The sequence below is a fragment of the Canis lupus genome, chromosome 21, assembly GCF_003254725.2.
Source record: "Canis lupus dingo isolate Sandy chromosome 21, ASM325472v2, whole genome shotgun sequence".
In the NCBI taxonomy this organism is placed as follows: Eukaryota; Metazoa; Chordata; class Mammalia; order Carnivora; family Canidae; genus Canis; species Canis lupus.
In genome coordinates this window covers 30,715,565-30,734,343 of record NC_064263.1, presented here as the reverse complement: position 1 = coordinate 30,734,343, position 18,779 = coordinate 30,715,565, and the positions used below count along the sequence as shown (strand labels likewise).

The 18,779-nt window shown below is 37.1% G+C and overlaps 1 protein-coding gene across 1 annotated transcript; it reads left to right on the top strand.

Moving 5' to 3' along the window:
* The first annotated feature begins 17,477 nt into the window (after nt 1–17,477).
* LOC112667939 (olfactory receptor 226) lies at nt 17,478–18,461 on the top strand. The gene has a single exon (XM_025459998.2). It carries the CDS (start codon nt 17,478–17,480, stop codon nt 18,459–18,461), a length of 984 nt encoding a protein of 327 aa, XP_025315783.1.
* Nucleotides 18,462–18,779: the final 318 nt, after the last annotated feature.

Sequence of the window (18,779 nt, the reverse complement as noted above, 5' to 3'; positions counted from 1 at the left end):
CTTCTTTATGGTTTCCATTTGCATAAAATATCTTTTTCCATCCCCTCACTTTCAATTTGTGTGTGTTCTTACACCTAAAGGAGTCTTTTGTAAGCAGCATCATATATGCATCATCTTTGTTTTGTTTTGTTTTTTTATCCATTCAGCCATTCTGTGTCTTTTGATTAAAGAATTTAGTGTATTTACAAGTAAAGTGATTATTGATAAGCATGTAGTTATTTCCATTTTGTTCATTATTTTCTGGTTGTTTTGTAATTCCTTTGTCTCTTTCTTCTTTTACTTTCTTCCTTTATAATTTGATGACTTTTCTGCAGTGGTATGCTTCTATTCCTTTCTCTTTCTCTTTTGTGTATCTGCTATAGGTTTTTGCCTTGTGCTTACCATGAGGCTTAGATAACAAGTTATAACAGTCTATTATAAATTGATAACAACTTATGTTTAATCCTATCCTACAGCTCTACATTTTTTCACCCCCCACCATGTTTTATGTTTTAGGTGTCATAATTCACATCTTTTTATCTGTGTTCCTTAACAAATTATTGTAGGTATAGCTGTTTGTACTTTATTATCTTTTAACCTTTATCCTAGCTTTACAAGTACTTAACCCACAACTTTTACATTAGATTATTTTGAATTTTATTATATATTTACTTTTACCGGTGGGATTTATACTTTCATATGTTTTCTTGTTACTAACTAGTGTCCTTTTACTTCAGCATTTCAACTTAAAGAAGTCACTTTAACATTTCTTGTAAAGTCAGTCTAGTAGTGTCTTATTTTTTTTCCTTTCAGCATTTTGAATATAATGTGCACTTCCTTCTGGCATGTTAAGTTTCTGCTGAAAAATCTGCTGATAGTCTTATGGGGGTTCCAGTGTATGTAACAAATTGTTTTTCTCTTGCTGATTTTAAGATTTTCTCCTTGTCTTTAACTTTTGATACTCTAATTATAACATGTTTTGGTGTGGAGAATTGGGAATTGGGTTTATCTTACTTGAGAACTCTCTGGGCTTCTTGAATCTACCTGGCTGTTTGCTTTCCCAGCTTAGGGAATTTTCAGCCATTATTTTTTAAAATAGGTTTTCTGCCCCCTTTTCTCTCTCTTTTCCTTCTGGGATACCTATAATGTGAATACTGTTCCACTGATGTTGTGTCATAAATCCCTTAAAAGCTATCTTCATGCTTTTTCATTCCTTTTTTATTCTTTGGCTGCTCTAATTGGGTGAGTTCCACTACCTTGTCTTTGAGTTCATTAATCCCTTCTTCTGTTTCATCTGATCCACTGTTGAATCCCTCTCATGTTTTTCAGTTCAATTATATTATTCTTCAGGCACTTGACAGGATGAGCACTGGGTGTTATTCTATATGTTGGCAAATTGAACAATAAAAATAAACTTATAATAAAAAAGATCTGTAACTTCTATTTGTTATTTATATTTTCTTTATCTTTGTTGAAATTCTCACTTTGTTCATCCATTGTTCTCTTGAGCTCAATAATCACCTTTATGACTGTTATTTTGAATCTTTATTGGGTAAATCACTTATATCCATTTCATTAAGATCTTTCTTTGATGTTTTAGCTTGTTCTTTCATTTGTAATACATTAATCTGTTTCTTTCTTAGATAAAACAGCCACCTCTCCCAATTTTGAAAGAGCGACCTTGTGTAGAAGATGAAATTTTTTGATCAACCTTGCCCCAGCTCTTGAATGTCTCTTAAACATTTGTGACTGTCTAAGCTTCCTACTTTATTCTTAGTGGCCTCCAGTAAATAGGGGTATGCTAAGACCTGTGATGTCTCACTTATGTGTCAGCACCTAGATTCAGGGTATTAGAAGCCAGACTCTCAGGCAGTGGCTTTAAAATATGCAAATATACCTCATTCAGGAAGACTGGAATATGGGTGTTTCTGTATCCTCTTTCTTTTTTTTTTTAATTTATTTTTTATTGGTGTTCAATTTACTAACATACAGAATAACACCCAGTGCCCGTCACCCATTCACTCCCTCTTTCTGCACTGAGCCTTAGCGTGACAGCCAATTAAGAACTGTTCATTTATTTTTACCATCCCATTGCATCTGCAAACACAAGTATCACTGGTCACTTGAGCCAGGCTATGAAAGGATATGTCCTCTGGGTGGCCGCCACAAAAGCCAGTGTGCCAGACATATAGCAACATCTCTCTTGGAGATACTGACAGGCTGAGGTAAGACAGCAGGAGGATGTGAAGATGGCATCTGTCAGATTTTCCCTTTTTTTGGAGAGTACTACACTTGGCTCCTATATATGTGTTTAATCTTTGTCATAGGAAAGTACTTCAGTAGGCTGTCTGACATGTGTTTAATTAGAAGCCTACCTCTCAGGCCACAGCGATGAAATAGCTAATGGCTTCTTTCACAAAAGAGTGGAATCTGTTGCTTCTCTGTCATGCCTTGAAGTATAGTCAGTTAGAGACTGTTTCTCCATTTGTTATAGTCCTGAATGAATGAAATCTCCACTGGCCACTGGAGCCAGGAGATCAAGGAGTATCCCCTGGGCAATTGTCACAAAAACTGGGGCACCATACATAAAAACTAGCAAACCAGATATGTGTATGTGCATAAATTCCTTTCCAGCAAATACCAGTGATCTGTAGCACAGAAGATGGAGAGTGTGAAGATGGCATTGAGAGGATTACAGTAGGCCCTTAGATATGTGTCTAATTGGAAGCCTGCGTCTCAAGCCACAGCTATGAATATAAGCCAATAGGCCTCTTTCATAGGTAGACTAGATATCTCAGTCTGTTGCCTCTCCTCTGTGGCCTGAGGTGTGGCCAATTAAGAGTTCTTTCTTCATTTTCTAAGCCTATGGGACCTATAAGCATAAGCCTAGCTGGCCATCATAGCCAAGTGATCAAGAGATGTCTGCTGGGTAGCAGCAACAAAAATGAGGGTGCCAGACAAGTACACAAGCTCCTTTCCAAGAGATACTGGCAATCTGAAGTGAGGCAGAGGAAGAGTGTAGAGACAGCACCCACCAGCCTTTGTCTTAGGAAAGTACTTCAGTAGGCTGCCTGACATAGCTCTGTTGGTTTCAGTGCTAGATGGTTGAGACACCTGGGTGGCTCAGCAGTTGAACATCTTGCCTTTGACTTAGCGCATGTTACCCAAAACCCAGGATCAAGTCCCGCATTGGGCTTCCTGCATGGAGCCTGCTTCTCCCTCTGCCTACGTCTCTGCCTCTCTCTCTGTGTGTGTCTCTCATGAATAAATAAATAAAATAATTTTTTAAAAAGCTAGATGGTTTTGACAACACTAAAATTTCAGTGCTTTCATCAACAATAGTTTATATTTTACTGATGCTCCATTTTTAGTATAGGTTATTGCAGTGTTGCTCCATGTTTTCTTCACTGGAGCACCGAGGCAAATGGAGCATCCTCTATCTCAAATATGTCTCATGACATTCCACCAGCCCTAGTTCGTTTCCCAGAGTTAGGAGTGTTTATGTTCTGTCTCCCTTTCTGATATTTCCCACACATTTCTTCTCCCTTCCCTTATATTCCCTTTCACTATTATTTATATTCCCCAAATGAATGAGAACATATAATGTTTGTCCTTCTCCAATTGACTCATTTCACTCAGCATAATTTATTCTCCAATTTTAATCCATAAGTATTTTTATCATGAGAGGCATCATTATATAATGCTACTATTCATTGATCATGAATAATCCACAGATCAAACTTTATAAACATAAAGATCACTACAAAACGACTCCCAAATTACATTAAAGCAATTTCTTATTGTGAAATTTGTCTGCATAAAAAACAATTTCAATTAAAGCAGACTAAACTTACAATTAATTTTGATATGGTTGGGTTTGTATCTGCCATCCTTTCCAGCCTTCTTTTAAATTGAGTATTTTTCTTCTCTTTTAGTATTTTAACGATGTTTTAACTATGCCTAAACAAATCATTGTTTGTTTGGTTATGTGTTTGCTCTAGGGATTATCATATGCATCCTTAACATTTCACAATCTTAACATTTGAGGTAATATAACTATTTATGTGTAATGTAACATTTTTTAAAGGTAGCTTTCCATTTATCTTTTTTTTGCACTATTGCAGTCACATATTTTACTTATACATATTCTACAAATTTCAAAACACATTGTTATTATTTTGCTATAAAAATTGATTTCTCACTTTTACTGATTCTGTCCAGTAATCACAACTAACAACCTGAACCATTATATAGAAAATATAAGACTCTGAAAGGTGGAAGAAAGGTTGACTAGCCAGGAACCCCAGTAGCCCAAGGAATGAAATGCCAGTGACTTCTCTGGTTTGTATTTGGCTTTATATATTCCAGACCTGATACCGAGAAGCCAGAAATCTAGACACGTGAATAGGTACAAACAAAAAAGCTCCAACCAAAGTGTGTTCTAACTAAAATAACCAGGAAAGGGACAAACTAGCAAGATAGAATGTTTTAGACAGTGATCACTCTACTTCAGCCTAATACAATAGAAGAAACTGTGGTCCTATCCCTACCCATACTAGCAAAGGTTGAGTGGGGAGTCTAGACTTCCACCCTCACTAGTTGAGTAAGAATCCAGGAATTTCATCCCCATTGGGAGGTGGTAAGCTCCTTTGCTTCACTGCCACCAGATGTCAGTGGAGAGTTTGGACTTCTATTCCCATCCAGCAGTAATAAGGTGCCCCTCTCCCTTCTGAAGTTATATCAGAAGATACCGAAGAGAGTCAGGACTTTGGCCACCATCCAGCAGTAATGAGGCCAACCATGGTAGTATCAGTAGAGGCCATATAAGGAGCTGTAACTAACGCACTCATTACTCCTCCTGGGAAGGTGTCAGTGGAATAATAGGTAGCTAGACTCCATTTCTTTTTTTTTTTTTTTTTAGACTTCCCATTCTTGCCCAGCAGTAATGAGAAGCTCCACATTTGGATGTCAGTGGAGAGTGAATAATGAATTAAAAATTCTACCCACACTTGGCAATAATAAGGCCATGCCTGTCCCTCTCATGTAGGAGAAATGTCAGAGGAAACAAGCTAAAGCAGGTTTAAATCAAATGCAAGTCTCATAAGAGAATACCCAATGCATTCTGGTTTCAAAAGAAAATTACTCATCATATCAAGAAACAGGAAGATCTCAAACTGAATGATAAAAACAATCAAGGATGCCAATTCTGAGATTACAGAAATGTTATAATTATGAGAAAAGATTTTAGAGTAGCCAGTATAATGAGGAATTATGAACACACTTAAAACAATTGAAAAATAGTCTCAGCAATGAAATAGAACATGTAAAGGAGATACAAATTGAAATCTTAGAGTTAAAAATATAAGGAAATAAGAAAGTTCAGTGATGGACTCAATATCAGATGGGAGGGGGAGAAAGAATGGAGAGGAATGGTAAGTTTATAACAAAATTCCTGATAGGTTATCAGAGTCCAGGAAGGACAGGAGCAATCTCTTGATTGGGGCTGAAAAGTACTCAAGTAGTGGCTGAAAATCCCCAATTTGGAAAAAGAGAAATCTACAGTTTCAAGAACTTGAGTGAACTCTAAACAGAATAAACCCAATGATATCCACAAGCCATACGAGAGATAAATTCTTGAACACTGAAAATTAAAAGAAAAACTCTTGAAAGCAGTAGGGAGAATCACCTTGTTTACAGGAGAAAAAAATTGAATGACAGAAAATTTCTCATCAGAAACCATGGTGGTTAGAAAGAAGGAGCACTCTAGTTTTCAAATGCTGAAGAAAAACAGTCAACTTTGATTCCAATATCCAGTGAAAATATCTTTCTAGAATGAGGGGGATAGACACTCAGATGAAGGGAAACTAAGAGTATATGTTACCAGCAGACATACCCTTAAATAATGGGTATGAGAAGTTCTCTAAACTGAAAGGAAATGAAAAGAAGTTTCAAATAAGGAAGGAAGAACACAGTAAGCAAAAGCATGGATAAATATAAGATAATTTTCTTCTCTTCAGTTTTTGTTTAAAAAACTGAGATATAATAGACAGTATAATATCAGAAAGGGAGACAGAACATAAAGACTCCTAACTCTGGGAAACGAACTAGGGGTGGTGGAAGGGGAGGAGAGCGGGGGCTGGGGTGAATGGTTGATGGGCACTGAGGGGGGCACCTGACGGAATGAGCACTGGGTGTTATTCTGTATGTTGGCAAATTGAACACCAATAAAAATAAATTTATTATAAAAAAAGATCCTATAAGTCTCAGGTGTACAATATGCTGACTTGATACATTTATATATTTCACTGTAATTACCATGATATCATTAGCTAACACCTCTATCATGTAAACTATAGTAATCAAGATTCTGTAATTTATGGAGGAATAGACATACAGATCAATGAAACAGAAAAAGAATCTAAAAATAGGCCCATAAATGTCTCTAATAAAGAAATTAAAAATCTTTAAAAAAATAGACCCATAAACATTTGCTCATTAATTTTGTAAAATGTGCAAAAGTATTTCAATAGAGAAAAGAAAGCCTTTATAATACATGGTGCTGGAACATTTGAGCATCTATGGATGAAAAACATTAACCTTGACCCAAGTCTCACACCTTATACAAAAATTCTCAAGATAGAACCTGGAGTTAAATGCAAAATATGAAACTATAAAACTCTGTGGAAAAAAATAGGAGAATCTTTGAGAACTAAGGTAAAATAAAAACTTCTTAGATTCACACCCTCAAATAATTCATAAAAGAATAATTGATACAAACTTCTTCAATATTAAAAAGGTTTTCTCTATGAAAGACTGTTAAGGGGCTCAAAAGATTGCTCCCTCTTACACTCTTGACGGGAATGCAAGTTGGTACTGCCGCTCTAGAAAGCAGTATGGAGGTTTCTCAAGAAGTTAAAAATAGAGCTACCCTATGACTCAGCAATTTCACTACTTAGGTATTTATCCCAAAGATACAAATGTAGTGATACCAAGGGGTACCTGCACCCCAATGTTTACAGTAGCAATGTCCATTATAGTGAAATGGTGGAAAGAGCCCAGATGTCCATTGACAGATGAATGGAATATTATTCTGCCATCAAAAAGGATGTAATCTTACCATATACATTGATGTGGATAGAACTGGAGTGTATTGTGCTAAGTGAAATAAGTCAATAAGAGAAAGACAAATATCCTACAGGTTCACTCATATATGAAAAATAAGAAACAGGATAGTAAAAAAGAGAAAAGAAACAGGATAGAGGATCATAGGGGAAGGGAGGGAACACTGAATAGGAAGAAATCAGAAAGGGAGACCAACCATGAGAGACTCTTAACTATGGGAAACAGACTGAGGTTTGTTGGAAGGGAGGTGGGGGGATGGGGTAACTGGGTGATGAGTATTGAGGAGGGTACACGATGTGATGAGCACTGGGTGTTATATCCAACTGATGAATAACTGAACTCTACATCTGCAACTATTAATGTACTATGTGTTGGCTAATGAATTTAAATTTTTTTAAAAAAAGAGGGCAGCGCGTGTGGCTCAGCGGTTTAGTGCCGCCTTCAGCCCAGGGCCGGATCCGGAAAACCCAGGATCGAGTCCCACGTCGGGCTCCCTGCATGGAGCCTGCTTCTCCCTCTGCTTGTGTCTCTGCCTCTCTCTCTCCCTCGCTCTGTGTCTGTCATGAATAAATAAATAAAATCTTTACAAATTAAAAAAAAAGAAGCTCAGAAAAGAAGAAGTGGATTGGAATAATGTATTTACAAACAAAACTAGGCTCTAGAGTATATAATAAACTCTGAAAACACCAGTTTAAAAACAGTAACATCAACCCGGTAGAAAATAGGCAAAAGATACAAAGAGATATTTCACTGAGGCAATATACTGGTGGCAAATACATGTAAGATGTTTAATTTCATTAGCTATGGGAGAAATTCAGATTGAATCCCAATAATATATCACTACACATCTATCATAAACATTAAAATGAAAAATAGTGACAGCACCAAATGATGGCAAGAATGTAAAGAAACTATTTTTTTACACATTTCTGCGGGTCATGTAAAATGATATATCCATTTTGGAAAACAGCTTGCAATTTCTTAAGAAACTAAACATGCAGGGGCACTTGGGTGGCTCAGTTAAGTGTCAGACTCTTGACTTCAGCTAAGGTCATGATCTCAGTGCTCTGAGACTGAATTCCATGTTGGGTTCTGTGCTGGTCATGGAGACTGCTTAAAATTATCTCTTTCTTTCCTTCTCCCTCTGTCTCTCCCCACCTTCTTAACAACAACAACTCAAAAACAACAATAACTAAACAAAATTACATTTCTGTGCTTTTTCTCCTCAAGAAATGAAAACTATGTACAAATATTTGTCGCAGCTTTATTCATAGTAGCCTAAAGTGGAATCAACACAGATGTCCTTCAACTGGTATGTGTCTAAACAAACAGAGGAACATCCATAGCATGGAATACTGCTCAACAATAAAAAAGAAAAGTGGGAATTATTGATACAGACAACCTAGATGAACCTCCAGAGAATTATTCTCAGTGAAAAAAGCCAATTCCTAATAATTCCAGTTATATAGCACTTCTGAAATGACAAAGTATAGAAATGGAGAAAATACAGTGCTTGCTAGGACCCTAAGGGAAGGATGCGGAAAGGAGAGAAATGGATTTGCCAGTAAAAGGGCAACATGAGGATCATTGTGATGAAGCTATTCTGTATCCTGCCTCCATCCATGTCAACACCCTGTTAGTGATTAATGTACTATAGTTTGTAACGTATTACCTTTGTGAGAAACTGGGCAAGGGGTACATGGAATTTTTATGTAGTACTCTTATTTTTCATGAACATAATCATATATGCAAATATTTCTGCATCTACCTTTTGTTTATTTATTTTAAAGATTTTACTTATTCATAGAGACACACAGAGAGAGGCAGAGACATAGGCAGAGGGAGAAGCAGGCCCCCTGCAGGGAGCCTGATGTGAGACTTTATCCCAGGACCCTGGGATCACGCACTGAACCAAAGAGAGATGTTCAACCACTGAGCCACCCAGGTGCTCCTACATCTACCTTTATATATGTATTATTCATTTCTCTCAAGTTGAATTATATTGACAAGAACTGCCAAAGCAATATGAAATAATGGGTATAAAGAATATTTTGCTATCTTTTCTATAACAAGAACATATCTAATATCTTCCCCATTTGATATATGCATTTGTTTTTAAATAGATACAGATTCCATAGCCATTACCTGCAATTCGAAACTCCAAGCAGCTTTGGAAACCATTACCCTTAAGCTTGGGTCTAAACTCATTAGATGGCAAACATATTATGAACTGACATGGGATTGTTTTTATTGTCTTTCTTTATTCCACACTGTAGAAATAGTTATATATTTTGCTGTAGAGATATTAATGTGTTAGATTATGGGATGCTGCTAAAGATGTTTCAGACATCTCTGAAGGTGTTAGGAAATGTATGGTGCATGCGGCATATTACCTTTCTAAAATCTGAAAAATTCAAGTGCCCCATTTGTTTTGGATCAAAGAATCTGGACCTATATATTTTTTTATCTTAAGGATGTAGTCCCTCTATCCTTCTGAATATTGAATTTATCAAGTAAATTAAATAGTACATATATTGAAATGATTCTGGTTTTTTTCATTTAGCCTATTGATGTGGTCTGTTGATTAGTAATAATCGACAAAGGCAAACTGACATTAACCTCAATACATCTAAATTTTTGCCAAAATTCCCTATTTATATAATTCCACTATATCAAATTGATGCTAATTCAACAAGCTGCTGGCTTTGATGATTTTACAACTCATTGTACAGCATGTTAATAACATTTATATACATACATATTTTTCATTTATTCAAAATAAGACTTACTATCATGTCTATGGCATATGATTTTACACAAAATTATGCTTTTTTCTGGGTTGTGCTGTCTTGCTCACATTTTATTTTTTTTATAAATTTATTTTTTATTAGTGTTCAATTTGCCAACATATAAAATAACACCCAGTGCTCATCCTGTCAAGTGCCCACCTCAGTGCCCGTCACCCAGTCAACCCCACCCCCCACCCACCTCCCCTTCCACCACCCCTAGTTCGTTTCACAGAGTTAGGAGTCTCTCATGTTCTGTCTCCCTTTCTGATATTTCCCACTTATTTTTTCTCCTTTCCCCTTTATTCCCTTTCACTATTTTTTATATTCCCCAAATGAATGAGACCATATAATATTTGTATTATAGGGACATTTGCATATATTATTTTATGTTCTACCCCTCCTCATCACTGCATAATTTTATTCTGGCTTGATCACTTCCCCATGAATTCCTCAGAATCTTTTCCCTTTCTGGAGCACTGAGCTTTGTTTGTTCCTATCATGGAATCAGTAGAGGCTTATGAGTAACACATTGATCCAGACAATGATAACTGCCAAATCATACTCATTTTATATTGATTATTTAAATTCTGAGAACTGTTTCCTCCCAATTATTTATGAGACTCCCTCTTAAATCCTAAATCTCAAAGACTCTTCTATCTTTAATATTCTCACTAATAATTTCTCTCTAGTCACAAGAGACTCAAATTTAACAACTATTTCTTAAACTCTAGCTAACATTTATAGAAAAATACCACACTCCAGGTACTGTTCAAAGAAACACTCATCCATATATTAAATCTTTACAACTCTGTGAGATTATTAGGATTATTCCCATTTTACAGATAAGAAAATGGAGATACACAGAGGTTAAATAATTTTCCCGAGGTTACATAGTTAAACAGAAGTGGTATGACTGTGGAGCACACAGTATCTTTTTTTAAAGATTTTATTTATTTGAGAGAGATCATGAGTGGTAGAGAGGGGCAGAATGAAAGGTAGAACTGGGCTCCCTGATGAGCAGAGAATCCAACTCAGGGCTTGATCCCAGGACCCTGAGATCATGAGCTGAGCTGAAGGCAGATGCTTAACCAACAGAGTCACCCAGGTGCCCCTGGAGCCCACATTATTAATCTCTACTTATACTGCTTACTATGGACTGAGACTGTGCCATATATATATATATATATATATATATATATATATATCATTTTATTATATATGTCATTTATATATAACATATATATAACATATATATAATTGTCATTTTATGGAAAATAAACTGATTTTAACCTTAGATTAAACAAAGTATCAACTACAAACATGAAACTAAAACTCAGAAACCTTAACTAACCTTAACTTCTATGACATCATGGAATTAAGAAATGTTACCCACATCGTTTCAGAAGATAGAGGAAGAAACAGTCTAGCATCGTTGAGTACCTGTAATGTTTCAAACACTCTGTATATCTCATAACATTAACTCTTCTCAGCAACTCTGTGGGGTACATTAATTCCACCTTATAGATTAGTAATCTAAGGCTCAAAGATGTTAAATTGTCTAAGATTTCATGAGTGAGCTAGAATATGAACCCAGATTGGCCTGGCCCAAAGCTAAAGGGTTTTCTTTGAACAGGAATGTGGCATGATAGAAAGAAGTGAAGACTGACAAGGAAGAAGGCAAGGGAGAAACCATGCAGTTGTAAGGGTATTGTGACACTTTCTCCTTCATGTAGCTTTCCTGATAAACTTCTATTTCCTAAGTTTCCCAAACAAATATCTTTTGCCTGTCCCAGTCTTTTTTTCTCTTGTATCTCTTTTGGTCTCATGGGTTTCTGCATCAAAGCCATCCCAAAGCATCAGAAGGAGGAGGGCAAAAGGGAGACTGTAGGAGGGAGGTGCAGCATAAAAGAATCTTTCCTGATGTGGCTACATTCTCTGATCATGGGAGAAAGAGAAGATGGAGTTTCTATACCATCTTTCTTTGTCCTGATGCATCAATTTTCTTTTATACACATTTTGTAAGTCTTTTTCTAACTAGCCTGGTCATCTTAGGAGGATCCTGAGTCAAAGACATCTGAATAAAGTGAGTGTATTCTATTATCTGCTTCATTTCTATTCAAGTGGTCAATTTCCCCATATTTTCTTTCTGTCCAATACACACTTCTTCATGTTACTCTCTACACCTAATAAAACCCAAATTCATATCAGCATTTTCCACATCTGGCCCATCCTAATACTCAAACTAATATTGCTTTCTACATCAATTTAACTCATAGCTGGTTTCTTCATTTATTCATACTCTGCTTGGCCTCCCTACATTTTTTGTAATCCTCCATTCATAGGAGATTCTTTCTATATTATAGATATCTTCACCAAATATTCTTTCATTGGATCTATGGTCTATATAGCAAATTTATCCTAACCAAATATCATCTAGATAACTACAGAAGTTCTAATTTCATGTATTTAATCTAACTTCCTTATATTTTATCTGGTCCCTGAAAATTTATTCATTTGTCTACATTCAATACTTGTTTTCCTTACATATTATTCCAACTGTCAAATTTTCTAGTAACCCATTTAAATTCCCTACTCCTTATAATTTCCAACCAATTCCTTTTTTTACTTCTTTATATGCCATTCCTATCACCTGCATCTCATCAGCTCTGCCCATATTATACCTTTCTCCATTTCCACATCCATCCATATAACCATTCTAATACCTTTACTAATCAGTTACTAAAGCGGAGCCTGTAATAAGACCTATTGTCAAAAGAGAGACATAAATATCAGTAAATAATCTATGTCTAGAAATATGAGTAGTTTTGGAGCATGATAACTAGCAAACTGAAACATGAATGATAAGAATTTCTAGGAGCAGGGTTGGGTGTTTTTGACAGAAAGAAGGCTATATGCAAATCACAAAGTTAGAGAATATCATGACATATTTAGAAAAACAGAAATAGTGGGCAATGACTATATTATTGTAGGACAGTTAATAAATATATTTTGGGGGAGTTATCATGTATTTTCCTCAAATTGGATGTATTTGGGGTCAACAATATGGTTAGATTTCTGTGTAAAATTTCATTCTAGACATAAATGGCAGTTAGATTGATGAGGGTTGAGGTTGGAGGAAGAAAGATCAAATAATAGGCTATTGAAATAGCTAAATTGAGAAAAAACAAGGACCTGGTGGGCATAAGGGATTAGGGAGAAGGGACTAGAAATAGGACAAGAGAAAGGGACAGACATGGGAGATAATTAAAGAAGTTGAGGGATGCCTGGGTGGCTCAGAGGTTGTGCCTCCGGCTCAGGGCATGATTCAGGAGTTCCGGGATCAAGTCCCACATTGGGCTCCCTGGGAGGAGCCTGCTTCTCCCTCTGTCTGTGTCTCTGCCTTCTCTCTGTGTCTTTCATGAATAAATAAATAAAATCTTTAAAATAAAAAAAAGAAGAAATTGAAATAGAACTTGGATTAGTTGTAGGTGAGATATGGATTTGGCTAGGGAGAGTAGGTAGAGAAGACATGGGAAACTTTCAGATCTCTAGTATAGGTGACTGTATGGAAACTAATGTTATTGATTGTGATAAAAGAATAACAGGCTTAGAAAATGTTTTTCTAGATATTTTGTATTTAAGGAATTCATATGACATCAAGAGAATTATATCGACTCCTGGATACACCATAAAGGACATATAGGGCACTTTGGCATAAAGTTCCTCCTTTTTGTCCACCTGAGTAATAGTAGCAGTGATATAGCTAGTAAAATAAGACCTAATGGGTCTTTCACAGGCTCTAATGAAAACAGTAATGAGTTGAACTTCACCAAACCAGTGTCAGGGAAAGGAAAGGACAATTGCTCTTCAATGTGGAGATGCCCCATGAGCAAAAAGATATGAAGGTTAATTAGGAGTTAGCTACCCTCACGGAGACTGCAACATGAGCAAAAGTACAGAGTGATAGTCACATTGTATGCCAGGAGCTGCAAGGTATAAAATACAATGTGGGCAAGAGATGAGGTTTTGGCAATAGTAATGGCATATCATGAAGTACTTATATGCCCTGTTAAAAAGCTTGCACATTATTGTATAGGCAGTGGGATACTATGGAAGAATTTTAAGTAGGGAAGTGAAATGGTCAGAGTTGAGTTTCAGGGAGAGACTATAGGCAGTGATAGAATTAGGAGTTCATGTGTGAAAGGCTTCTTTTTCTCCTCTTCCTCCTCCTCCTCCTCCTCCTCCTCCTCCTCCTCCTCCTCCTCCTCCTCCTCCTCCTCCTCTTCTTCTTCTTCTTCTTCTTCTTCTTCTTCTTCTTCTTCTTCTTCTTCTTTTCTTCTTCTTCTTCTTTCTTCTCTTCTTCTTTTTAGCATGCAAAGCACGCTAAAGGATAAAGGATAGAGAACATTAAAGTATCAGCAAAGAGTCTGAGGCCAAGAGGGTCAAATGCACAATAAATGGTATATAGGCAGTTATAAGGAGAAAGGATCAAGGGTAAGGATATGAATGATAATTGTAATTTTGAGGTTCCTTTTATGAATCTGGTATATAGTATAGGGGTAGACATAGCAGTTAAAACTTTCAAGGATGAGAAGATGAAGATACATCCCTACTGCTAGATTATAAGCTACTTTAAGACTTAGTAAGTATCTTATTTATTTATCTTTTATGTGTCAGATATCTGAGTCTGTGGCCTGGAACACAGTTGATCCATCATGAATTTTAAAATAATTAAAACTTTGAGTTTGGATGTCAAGGAAGGGAGTGATGGAAAATGCAAGCCAGGAATATGGGCATTTCATAGTTGCATTAAAGTACTTTAATACTTAGAGAAATACCAAGGGCTAAAGTTCTTAGTAATGGTCAAGCACTGACGGCAAACATAAAGAGAAGAGAAACTCAAGTATAAAATCATAAAATCATTAACAGGTTTGATGTCTTTAGATTCCATATATAAGTGAGATATGTAGTATTTGTCTTTTTCTGTCTCGCTTATTTCACCTAGCAAAATGCTTTCAAGATCCATCCATATTGTCACAAATGTTAGGATTTCCTTCTTTTTTATGACTGAATACTATTGTATTTTACATATAGTATGTATATGTATACATGTAGATTATATACATATATATCACATTTTACATGTGTATTATATACATATACATATATATCACATTTTCTTTATCCACTCATCCATTGATTAATGCTTAGGTTGTTTCCATATTTGGCTATTCATAGATATAGAGTAGAGTTAGAATGGTGGTTGCCAGGGGCTGGGGAGTAGAGGAAAGGAGATATTGGTCAATGGGTACAAACTTTCAGTTATAAGATGAATAGGGGGATCCCTGGGTGGCACAGCGGTTTAGCGCCTGCCTTTGGCCCAGGGCGCGATCCTGGAGACCTGGAATCGAATCCCACGTCGGGCTCCCGGTGCATGGAGCCTGCTTCTCCCTCTGCCTCTCTCTCTCTCTCTCTCTCTGTGACTATCATAAAAAAATTAAAAAAAAATAAGATGAATAGGTTCCGAGACTTTAATGGAAAGCATGGCCACTATAATTAACAATACTGTATTGTTTACTTGAAGGTGGCTATGACAGTAGAGCCTTAGTGTTCTCATCATAACAACAACAAAATGGTAATTGTGTAAGGTAAACATTGTGGTAAACATTTTGCAATATATACTTGCATCAAATTGTCACATACCTTATATACAATGTTATATGCCAATTATATCTCAATAAATCTAGAAAAAAATCATTAGCATGTTAAAGTTTGATATGTGAGCACATTCTGCCCCTGCTAACCTCAGAGCAACAGGCCTGAGACTAAAAAGTAAGGAAATAGCTGAGGGGAAATACCACGCTGGTGTTTAGCTGATTCTCTCCTATTCTTTCTAATCTCTGCACTCCCTTCCAATGCTATGACCATGTAGAGACTGTCACTAGGGGGACAGTAACCCTTTCTTCATTCCAACTGAATATGTCCATTACTGTTTCACATCAAATCCAGAAGAAGTTTTGAAAGAGCAAATTTTATTTTTGATACCAAGGTAAATAGAGTATTATATGTATACTTTTTAAAAAAAGATTTTATTTATTTATTTGGCACAGAGAGAAAGCACAAGCAGAGGGGAGCAGCAGGCAGAGGGAGAGGGATAAACAGGCGCTCTGCGGAGCAAGAAGCCTGCGGTGAGGCTCTACCCCAGGATCCTGGGATCAGGACCTAAGCCAAAGGCAGATGCTTAACCGACAGCGCCACCCAGTGCCCACATGTATGTTTTATATTGGTCTTGTTACCGGCAAAATATTTAAACAAGGAGGGCATTAGATTGAGAAGGTTCTTCTGCCTTGGTTGCCTACTTAAGCAAACCAAAACTTAAGCTAGAGTCAATTACAAATGTGCTCATAACCAAGAAAATAAAATTTAAGAACAACCAATCACAAATGCCAATGAAACTGTCCCAAATAAGGCGACTACTTAAACTATAGCCAATCAAATAATGCCCTTACTTTGTTTTTAGAAGCTCATCAGCTTCTTTCAGTAGATCACACTTTACCACTCTCAGTTTGGTGCTGCCCAATTTAAATCAATGTTGCAAATAAACCCTTAAAAATTTTAATATGCCTCAGTTTAAATTTTAACAATACTAAAGGAAGGTATTCTACTCTCATTCCAAGGGAGGGAGCACAACTTTCAGAGCTCATTCACAGTTCTTCTGCCATCCAGAATCCGCTTTCTAATATAATTTCTAGATGGGTCCCAAGTCCTCCTCTTAAGTGCTAGGTTACATAGAACTTTCTTTCTACAGATGCTGTGACTTTCTTAGGTTCTAGTTTATTCCCTCTTTCTTGTAGTATGGAGTCACTTCTGTAGCTGGGCTCTAAAGATTCTCTCCCCTAGGTGTAAATCCAGGATGTACCTTACAGCCCCTCCTTCATATTGCCTCAATATTTTTTAACTTCTGAGGTCCTGACTTCCTGGTTCCATCTCTTACTATTCATGTGACCTGGAACAAGTTACTTAATCTCCTTATGCTTCAGTTTTCTTAGGTATTAAGTGGGGTTAATAATAATACTAACTCACAGGGTTCTTCTGAAGAGTGAATTAAAATCTACAAATATTTTAAAACAGTGCCCACATTATCAATGTATAGTAAATACTCAATTGGGTTATACATTATTGTTACTCCTCCACTGTAACTCATTTCCTCAAAATAGAGTCACAATCTAGTTCACAAACCAACTCTCACTATAGGGCAACCTAGACTCTCTTCGTATATTTGGTTTTGATCTATATTTTTCAGGGACTAGTATCACTTTTACAAGTATTTATCAGTATATGCTTCTCCAAGGGCCATAACAGACTCTTATCCTATCCCCAAATGAAGCAGTTTACTTTTTGTTCACTTTTGTCTTAGCTCATTTCCATATTACAGAAGAAAGTGATGGCTTCAGTTCAGTGATGAATTACATGTGTTCCATACATTCTGTCAATATAAACCCACCAAGAGAAAAGCTGGGTTCTTGCTGTTGCCTCCTGAAGATCCTCTGTTCTCTCTCCTAAAAAGCAGTGGGTAAGACTGACACCATGGAGCAGAGCAACCAGAGTGGAAGGGTAAGTGAGTTTGTGTTGCTGGGCTTCCCAGCTCCTGCACCACTGCGGGCACTTTTATTTGCCCTTTCTCTGCTAGCCTATGTGTTGGTGCTGACTGAAAATACACTCATCATTGTGGCAATTAGGAGCCATCCCACCCTTCACAAACCCATGTACTTTTTTCTGGCGAATATGTCCTTCTTGGAGATATGGTATGTTACTGTCACTATTCCGAAGATGTTAGCTGGCTTTGTTGGGTCAAAACAGAGCCATGGACAGCTAATCTCCTTTGAGGGCTGCATGACACAGCTCTACTTTTTCCTGGGACTGGGCTGCACTGAGTGTGTCCTTCTTGCTGTTATGGCCTATGATCGTTATGTGGCCATCTGTCATCCTCTCCACTATGGTGTCATTGTCAGTGGCCGGCTGTGTGTGCAGCTAGCAACTGGCTCCTGGACTGGAGGCTTTGGCATCTCCATGGTCAAAGTTTTTCTCATTTCTCGCCTCTCCTACTGTGGACCCAACATCATCAACCACTTTTTCTGTGATGTCTCCCCATTGCTCAATCTTTCATGCACTGACATGTCAACAGCAGAGCTTACAGACTTTGTTCTGGCCATTTTTATCCTGCTGGGGCCACTCTCTGTCACTGGGGCCTCCTACATGGCCATCACTGGTGCTGTAGTGCGCATTCCTTCAGCTGCTGGGCGCCATAAAGCCTTTTCCACCTGTGCCTCTCACCTTACTGTTGTGATCATCTTCTATGCAGCCAGTATCTTCATCTACGCCCGGCCAAAGGCACTCTCAGCTTTTGACACCAACAAGCTAGTTTCTGTACTCTATGCTGTCATTGTACCATTGCTTAACCCTATCATTTACTGCTTGCGCAATCAAGAGGTGAAGAGAGCCCTACGCCGCACTCTGCACCTCTACCAGGGCCAGGATACTAAGCACAGGAAAGCTAGTAGAGGTGGATAGAAAATGCTCTTAAACTTGGAATCTATATCTTCTATGAAGTCCAGAGAAGCTCTTATGGCCTAAATTAGGGACTAGGGTTCAAAAGCACCATCAAGGAACTAATCCAGGAGGAGGAAGAAGAGGGATAGATTGCAAGCTGGCACCTGGATTTCTGCAGGACAGCACTGTAAATACATGCTAGAAATTCCCATGTTATCTGCTTTATTATAATTTGCATAGAACAGGTTCATGAATAATCATCCTGGTGGGGTGGAAAGGATTGAATCTGAGGAGAAGATTGATTGCCCTTCAATATTTAAATAAGCAAACAAATGCAGA